Below are 8,931 nucleotides of genomic sequence, written 5' to 3' on the forward strand. Positions count from 1 at the left end.
GGGGCCTTGGGGGAGGGCTGGGGGTGGGGGCAAGTCCAAAATGGTGTTTCCAGCAACAAAAATCTGCCAGGGCAAGGTGTGGGCCCCAGCAAAAAAATCACCTAGGCTAGCCCTTGGGAGGTTCACCAGTAGCAAAACTCGTTTTGGCATGGCGTCGTGGCTTTTTAAAATTTTTTAACGTTCACGCGCCAACTTTAAAAAATTTAACGCGCCGCTCTGATGACCCCCATCTGTTCCACGTGGCGCCCACACAAGTCCGATCCACTTTATTCCAAATCCAACAGCCATTTTTCGTGAATAAAAAAATGAAAAAAAAAAAAAATCAAAACTCGCACCTAACGGCTCTCTTCCACGTGGCGATGCTCTGGGCACTCCGATTCCTTTCATTCCAAATCCAACGGCTGTTATTCTGCCCAAAAAAAAAAGGAAAAAAAAGGAAAAAAATTTGAAAAAATACTGATTTTTTTTCCTATAAATACCAACCAATACTATTCACTTTTAACACCAACTCTTCATACATTTTCTTCTCATTCTACCATTATTCACTTTGTAGTCAATATTTTTTTCACTTTGAAGTTGAATTTTTCTAGAAAAATTTATGGGTTCTTCTAGTGAAACTGGAGGGGCATGGAGCGTCATGGAAGATGTTAGCTTGTGTGAGTCTTGGCTCCACATTAGTCATTGTCCCGTAACGGGCAATGAGATGAAATTATGTCATATGTGGAAAAAAAAAATCATTAGGATTTTTGTAAAAGGGTAATTGGTTCGACCCGTACAGATCAGGCACTATCTAGTAGGTGGAAAATTCTTAACAAAGAGTTGGCGAATGGAGGGATGCCTTGGCAAAGGCGATGGACAACCATAGAAGCGGGGAAAATCTTACCAGTGAGGTAAATTATTTGTAATTTTTGTTTTATTAATTTCTATGTCATATTAAAATTTATTTAAATATTTCTTGCAATTTATATATTTTGTTAACATTTCTTGTATTTCCAATATTAATATGAATGTTTGTTGCAATATTTAAATTTTGTTTTGCATTTCTAATAAATTGTTAAAGTTTCTTGTATGTCCATTAATTTTTTTTTTTTATACTTGTTGCATTGCCAATAATTTTTAAAGTTTCTTGCATTTTCATTTCTTTTTTATAGACTATACAAGCACAAATGTTTTTTGATGCTATTGGGTAAGGGAAAAAAAGTTTCAACACTACCCATTGTTGGGAGGTGGTGAAGAATTGTAAGAAATTCCAAATTATTCTAACGGGTCCGACGGTAGTCTTGAGCAGACGCCACTCCATAAGACACCGACATCAGATTCACCTATGGATTCCCTAATGAGTCAAGACTCACCTATTGAAAAGAAGCCGAGGCCTATTGGGAGGAAGGCAGCGAAGGCGAAGAGAGTGAGTAATTCTACCAAGTCATCATCTAAATTTTTGGAGGAACTTTCAAAGATGCAAGCCATGAGAATTGAAATGGACATGAAACAACAAGAGCACGATAGGGCAATTGATGTAGAAAATGCAAAAGAAAGGGAGTATGTATGCTAACAAAGGGAGTATGCACACCAAGAAAGGGAGTATGCACGCCAAGAAAAAATTGAAAATAAGGATCGGGAAACAATGGCCATGGATACAACCCATATGTCCCCTGAAACAAAACAATATTGGAAGCTAGAACGAAGGGATGTTATGATATGAAGACTTTTTCGTGACGATAGACCTAGCAACACGGATTGGTTAAATGATCAAAACAATTAAGTTAGTTTGTTTGCCTTTCATTTCATTGTACCATTAAATTAGTTTGCTTGCCTTTCATTTCATTGTATTTTTTTGTTTAAAAAATTAGTGGTAATTCATGTATTTTATTTTATGAGTTGTATTGATTTTCTTGTAGTGAATGAGGAAAATATTCAACAAAATTTCTTTTTATTCAAAACATTCCATACATAAAAAGCAAACCACAACCAAAGCATAAAAAATAAACAAACCACAACAAAAGCATAAAAAAACAACAAAGCATAACTAAAAATACAACATAAACATAATGCACCAATCTCCACATCTTCACTTGACTTCATTGACCTTCATTGCCTTTCACCACCCACTAATGCTCCATCAAGTCAACTTGACGGTGTTCATGAATATACGACGATTGCATCTCCGTGTAGCGCTCAATCATACGATGCATGAAAGTACCGTCTCTAACCAACGGATCATGCTGCACTGGTTCTCCATTTGGCCCCATAGGTTTTTCATAAATTCGTGTTAAGGTCGTGTTCATGGGATCTGGTTCATACACTTCATCAACATCGTAATCATACTCATCTTTCACAATCATGTTGTGGAGGATGATACAAGTCATCATTATACTTCTGAGCACCTCCTCGTCAAATAGATGCGCCGCGCCCCTAATAATAGCCCACCGAGCTTGAAGGATACCAAAGCACCTCTCCACATCTTTTCTGTACCCCTCTTGATAGGCAGCAACAAATTTTTCCTTCTGGGATCGGGGATGTGGAATTGATTTCACAAATGTTGTCCATCTCGAGTAGATACTATCAGCTAGATAATACCTGTTTTGATAGACGGTATTATTGACTTGATATGTGATATTTTGGCATTCACCTCTCAAAATATCATTGAACACCGGGGATTGACCCAGGACATTCAAATCATTTTGAGAGCCGGCAACTCCAAAGAAGGCGTGCCAAACCAGTATCAAAACCAAGAATCGCTGCCGGTGATGATACTTTTCTGCCCTTTTCGATTACCATAATCCCCTTGCCAAGCAGATGGACAATTTTTCCATTGCCAATGCATGCAGTCAATGCTACCAATCATTCTAGGAAATCCACGAGACTCGGCTTTTTGTAGAAGCCGTTGCAGTCGGGGCGTAGGTCTGTAGTCCAGGTGTATGATTTTCCATGCATCACAAAATCGCACCAAGCTCTCCAAAATAGTGGACTTCCCCATCCGGACAATCTCATCCACCTAATCAGAGATGACCCATACGCCAACATTCGTATCACAGTGTGAACTTTGCTTGGGAAGCACCCCAAATCTCCAGCACAATTTTTCTTTTGAACAAAGTAGTCATCATAATTGCAAATATCATACATGACTTTATTGAACAAATGGGGTTGCATTCTATATCTTGCTAGAAAATGAACATCAGAGTACAGAGATTGTGGGATAAAATAATCTTCCAGAAGATTCTTACCCCAAGAATGTCTATGTCTATCCACATTCGATGCGGCCTTCTCGTGAACCACGCGGCTCTGGTTTTCTTCCTTCAAGAAAGCAACAGCCACACCAAGTTGCTCATCTAGTTCTCTCTGCCCTTTTGCTTGCAGCTCTTCTGCGCATTCTTGCTCGCTTTTCTCGCTCTTGACTATCAAAACATCTTCCATGTCTGACATTGAAAATGGAGAATGAAATCTAAAATCTGAGAAATAAAATCTAAAATATGAGAAATGAAATCTAAAATATGAGAAATAAAATCTAAAATATGAGAAATGAAATCTAAAATATGAGAAATGAAGATGTACAGAAGATATGGTGTGGGAGGTATGAAATGAGCCTCTGGTTTTATAGAAAAATTTAGACAAATAGAGATGACACGTGGCGCAATTTTAGAGGATGAAAATCTTATCTGAAATTTGAAATTCAAATGAAATTTGGAATTGGAAATTTATCGGAATTTGAATTTCGAAATGTATTTGAAATTCAAATTTTGAATTTATCTCAAATTTGAATTTTGAAATGTATCTGAAATTTATTTGAAATTTGAAAGCGAAAATCATATATGATATGAATAGTATTGACACGTAAAAACCCAAAAATCTTATCAGAAAATATTATCAAAATTAATTGTTTAAATAAACAAAGTTGTGAAAAAACAAAAAAATAAATAGTATTTGCTATGGCAAGGAGTTAGCTATGAAAACACATATTTCTTGGGGAGATAGGTTATATTTACGTGAATAGTGAGCGTAAATAGTGAATAGTGTTAGGCTCCTGTGTTAACAGTGGAAGTGCTCTTAGACAAATAGAGATGACACGTGTCATTTTAGAGGATGAAAATCTTATCTGAAATTTGAAATTGAATGAAATTTGAATTGGAAATTTATCTGGAATTTGAATTTGAAATGTATTTGAAATTCAAATTTTGAATTTATCTCAAATTGAATTTTGAAATGTATCTAAAATTTATTTGAAATTTGAAAAAAATCATATCCGATATGAATAGTATTGTGCATAAAAACCCAAAAATCTTATCTGAAAATATTATTCAATTAATTGTTTAAATAAACAAAGTTGTGAAAAAATAAAAAATGAATAGTATTTGTCATGTGCTGAAACACACATTTACTGGGAGATAGGGCCGCCACTATTTATGTGAATAGTGAATAGTGGCTGCCTAGGGCTCTCTTGCCATGGCAAGGGCTAACGGGTGGAAGTGCTCGTAGGGAAGCGAAGAGAAGCGAGAGAAGAGAAGCGAAGCGAAGCGAGAGAAACGAAAATGGCCAGGAATTCAGTGGTTTTGATACGCCAATTGCTTGGCAATCGCAACCACCCGTGTGCTGCAGGTTTTCTTCATCATCTTCACACCCATCCCAAACCTAACTTCAGTACCAAATACCGCATCATCTTCACCGATTAGAGTGGATAGCCGTTTCGCTCCGACCCAACTCTTTCAATCTCTGCGACAGGGACATGACCCCTCCGCAACCCTACTTTCAGATTCAGATTCAGTTTCAAATATTTTACTTTCAGGTCGCTCAAACCTATTCGTCATTAATAGCCTCATCATCTGTTACGATGCACTTGATAAAGTTAAAGGTATGCCAGTTTCTCCACCAACCTCATCCTCCTATTAATTTTACAAATTTTCGAAATACCAAATTAAGTTTTGTTGTGCATTTTTAATTTTAGTTTTTCTAATTCCTTGGGATAGATAAACGTATGTCTGCTGTTTTCTTCTACACAGCACGCTGGTGCCGGACTAGTAAGTTGTAACGTCTAATCAATGAATTTACTTTCATTTTTAAGTGTAAATTTGCTTTCATCAATCAAGTCCTTGGCAGTGAAGTGCTCCTTTTGGTATACTTCTTGTGCAGCCTATCAGTGGATAACTCCAATCTTTGATGAGTTGCGTGAGCAATTCCCACATATAACAATGTTTAAGGTTTACACGGATCAGGTGTGTAATTTTAATATGGTGAACTTGGATCAATTTTTTATTTCTCTTTTTAGGTCAAAACAATGCAAGTGTTTAGGGTAATTAGTATTTCTCTTTTGAATTGGTTTCTTGTGCAGCATGCTATGCTGTTTCATATACCACAACAATATTCAGATTGTTTGGGCTGAGGGATAAGTTTGGCTTATAAAGGAACCTGTAATTTGGATTTAATGATTAAAAAGTTGGTGCATAAGTTAAGGGAAAACAATTGAACAAGATGTGAAAATCATTAATTTTGTGAACTAATTCATTGTCTTTGAAATAAAGAATATTTCTCCTTTTATTGATTAGATATAGAGAGGAAGTTACTTTTATCAAATTGATAGTATGAATACATCACTATAGACAAGGAGTCCCCACAGACAACAATACAAAATATAGTCCCGCAAATCCTGACAAATCTAAAGTGTTAACAATTTTAGACCTTTTACATTCCAAATATAGTTTAGGCTGTACTACACTTCACATTGCATCTAGACTGGATGCATAGAATGTGGTTGGGAAATATTGTTGGTGAATAGATTTTGACAGTCCATGATACTGAGAAGAAATTAAATTTTCTTCTTGGAGTTTCCCTGAACAGTTGAAATGACATAAAAATGTCTAGTGAAACTAGGCATAGAGGGTTTTATCCTATGCTTGTATGCTTTTCTGAGCTTTTTGTTCTGGGTGAAACTGGCGTAGAGGGTTTCATTAGCTATGCATTAATCGCTTGCTCATGTCATGCATTAAGTTGTTTTCCAATCATGATATTATATTACAAATTTATAAATAAACCCAATCCTAGACATGTATTTATAAAAAAACCCAAGCACTATTTAAACATAGAAACACACCCAAAATCAACTCCAAAGTCAACTTTTTGGGTGTGTTTATAAATGGGTTTTGAGTGTGTGTAATGATTGGTTTTGGGTGTGTTTATAAAGTGTTTTGGGTGTTGTTTTGTTGTGCCTTTATTTTAGTATAGCTGATGTCGTTTATTGTCTATAGAATGGCCCTGGACCCACATTGAATGTGTATAGAGTTCCTCGCAATATGGAAAATGATTCGATCCTTCTCTTAATTTTTTTTTTTTTAATCAGGTTACTTATATCAAACAGATAAGATCAATACATCACTATTGTTTATACTATTCTACACTTCGCCTTTCATCTTAAAGTGGTTGGGATTCCGGAGAAGATGTTGCTTATACTTTCATAATAACAATAGAAATATTGTTGGTGAATATATTTGACAGTCCATGATACTGAAAAGTAATCAAAATTGTCTTTTTCTAGTTCTGGGGCATAGTGGGTTTTATCTCATGCTTGTCTGCTTATCTGATCATGATGTTCTGGGTAAAAGATAACTTAATCGTGCACCTGATTAAATTTATGTATTTTTCATTAGCTATGCTTTAATGCTTGCCCATGTAGTAATTTTTTCCATACTCTAATTATGATGCACCATGCAGCTGCACATAGAAGAATCATGATATTATTTGTTATGCCTCTAAATTAGTAGACCTGACTTTTATTCTGTCTATAGAATATCTCTGGATCCATGTTGGACAAGTAGGGAATTCAGGATACGGTAAATGATTCGATCCTTTTTTTATATATTTTTTTGTGTTACATTGGAGGAAAGAAACTCCACTGGGTTTCAATCCTGGGTGCCATGGGGTGAAGGGGGAATCCACCACCACTGTGGTGGGAACCCATTGGCATTCGATCCTTCTATCTTTTTTAATGTAAATGTCCACTTAATTCAGTTATGCAGTTTCTCATGTGTTGGACCTTTGTTTTCAGACTGATTCTAAATTTGACTTGTATTTCTTACCATATCTAAATAAATAATTCAGAGAAGTATAGACAGGCTATGATTATCCTGGAAAATGGGCTAAGCAGTTTGTTCAAGCTGAGTGAATACATTTTAGCCCTGATTTCATTTTAAAATGGAAAGATTACTCTGCTGATGTCTGCATTTTGCTGCAGCCGACGTTCCATTGCTATCTAAAGGGGGAAAGGGTAGATGAGATTGCCGGTTATTCCGTCAGACACTTGAAAAAGAGACTCGAAAATGTCTACAAGTAATTATTCTATATGTTACTCTACTTTGATTTAGGGGGATTCACTATTATACCCAATATAGGAGCCCAAATTATGAAAAAAAACTCTATGAAATGGACTTTAGAAACACACCCAAAGCCCATTTACAACATAACGAAAAGACTTTTTAACTTCTTTTAAATTACAAAACTGCCATTAATTTCTTAAAATAAACCCAACCCCAAAACTTCATAAAAAAGCCTAAAACATAGTGTAGGGTTTATTTATAGTTTTAGTGCTAAGAATGGGTATATGACTAAATATCCCCTTGAGTTATTGTATTGTGAATGGAGTCATATTTTGGTGCCCATTAAGGTTTTTGACTGTAGACGTCAAGTTTTCTCCAAATGTGATCTTTATATATGCTATTGTTTCTATCTTTCTGATATATGGATGAATGATATAACAAGTTACTAATCGACCTTATTGTTCAATTTTCTCATCTTGTGTCCTCGCTGCTCAAAGTACGTAAAGTCCATCTGGGATGAAGAAAAGGAGAAGACAAGGTAAGGAAGATGACAAGGATGGAGGAATTGTTGAAGTACTTCCTAGTAGGCTTCCTGAAACATCAATTCAGAAAGTGATCTTGGAACTTAAACAATTAATTTTTGATGAAGATGATCAGGAAGATGATCAGGAATATGATCTGAAAGATGACCAGGAAGATGATCTGAAAGATGATCAGAGACATGATCAGGACAAGATGTGGTGGTTTGCAAAAGGGTTGGTTTCATGTGAAAAGAAGATGAAGATCTTTTGTAAATTGAAAGATCCTGAAGCCAAGCTCAAATGGATTAAGAGGGAAATGGCTAAGGTTCCTAGGAGGCTTCCTGAAACATCAATTCTGAAAGTGTTCTTGGAACTTAAACAATTAATTTTTGATGAAGATGATCAGAGACATGATCAGGACAAGATGTGGTGGTTTGTAAGAGGGTTGGTTTCATGTGAAAAGAAGATGAAGATCTTTTGTAAATTGAAAGATCCTAAAGCCAGGCTCAAATGGATTAAGAGGGAAATGGCTAAGGAATGAGCTGGGAGCACCTATATTATGCTTTACGTTTTTTTTACTTGTGTCTGGTTTAAGACTTGTGTGGTGCTGGATTTGGAATTTGGCTAATTACCTTGTGCTTGACTATGAGTTATGTAATAGGAGTATGTTGACTGCTATCATGTACCATCATGCAATTGTAGTAAAGCTTATTTAGATTTTCAAGTATGCATATGGGCGGATCAATGGCATTATCTTTTTTGCATAAATTATGACACAAGTTTTCAACCATTAGATTAGAATGGACTGAAAGGTTGAGATTAGGTTTCAATAAGTAAATTTCATTTTTATTTATTAGTTATGATAATTCTGAAAATCGCGCAATTATCTAAGTATACTCTAATATTTTAATCTAAATGTAAAATTAACTAAGTACACCCTATTTAACTACCAAAAATACCCCTAATATACCCTAATACACTCTATCACACAATACCCTAATACCAATCCTAAACTAGATTTATCTTTTTACATGGTTTAAGTAACTCTTTATTCTTAATATTTCATCCTTTGTCAGTTCTTTTTTTTTTAAAAATTTTTTTATTGTCTT

At 35.4% G+C, this 8,931-nt stretch overlaps 1 protein-coding gene across 5 annotated transcripts; it reads left to right on the forward strand.

Annotated features, from left to right (window-relative positions):
• Positions 1 to 4,376: 4,376 nt before the first annotated feature.
• LOC103341383 (uncharacterized) lies at positions 4,377 to 8,553 on the forward strand. 5 transcript variants are annotated; one of them, XM_089043050.1, is made up of 6 exons: positions 4,377 to 4,846; positions 4,962 to 5,012; positions 5,125 to 5,207; positions 7,220 to 7,314; positions 7,808 to 7,839; positions 7,951 to 8,553. In XM_089043050.1, the coding sequence occupies exons 2-6, from the start codon at positions 4,970 to 4,972 to the stop codon at positions 8,361 to 8,363; spliced, it is 666 nt and encodes a 221-aa protein (XP_088899176.1). In that variant the 5' UTR covers positions 4,377 to 4,846; positions 4,962 to 4,969; the 3' UTR covers positions 8,364 to 8,553. The 5 variants fall into 5 exon arrangements, 2 of the variants coding, with proteins under 2 accessions (XP_088899176.1, XP_008243116.1); XM_008244894.3 differs by having other exon boundaries at positions 4,380 to 4,846; positions 7,808 to 8,553; XR_016122790.1 differs by lacking the exons at positions 4,377 to 4,846; positions 7,951 to 8,553 and adding an exon at positions 5,324 to 5,402 and having other exon boundaries at positions 4,960 to 5,012; positions 6,774 to 7,822.
• The last annotated feature ends 378 nt before the right edge of the window (positions 8,554 to 8,931 follow it).

Source organism: Prunus mume, linkage group LG8, assembly GCF_029339155.1.
Source record: "Prunus mume cultivar Tortuosa linkage group LG8, ASM2933915v1, whole genome shotgun sequence".
NCBI lineage: Eukaryota > Viridiplantae > Streptophyta > Magnoliopsida > Rosales > Rosaceae > Prunus > Prunus mume.

Excerpts from the sequence above, each read along its gene's own strand:
- LOC103341383 (XM_008244894.3), top strand. The coding sequence starts at position 4,970 with ATGTCTGCTGTTTTCTTCTACACAGCACGCTGGTGCCGGACTA. Across the intron at positions 5,013-5,124 it reads AGCACGCTGGTGCCGGACTA|CCTATCAGTGGATAACTCCA; the intron begins GTAAGTTGTAAC and ends CTTCTTGTGCAG. Across the intron at positions 7,315-7,807 it reads AGACTCGAAAATGTCTACAA|TCCATCTGGGATGAAGAAAA; the intron begins GTAATTATTCTA and ends AAGTACGTAAAG.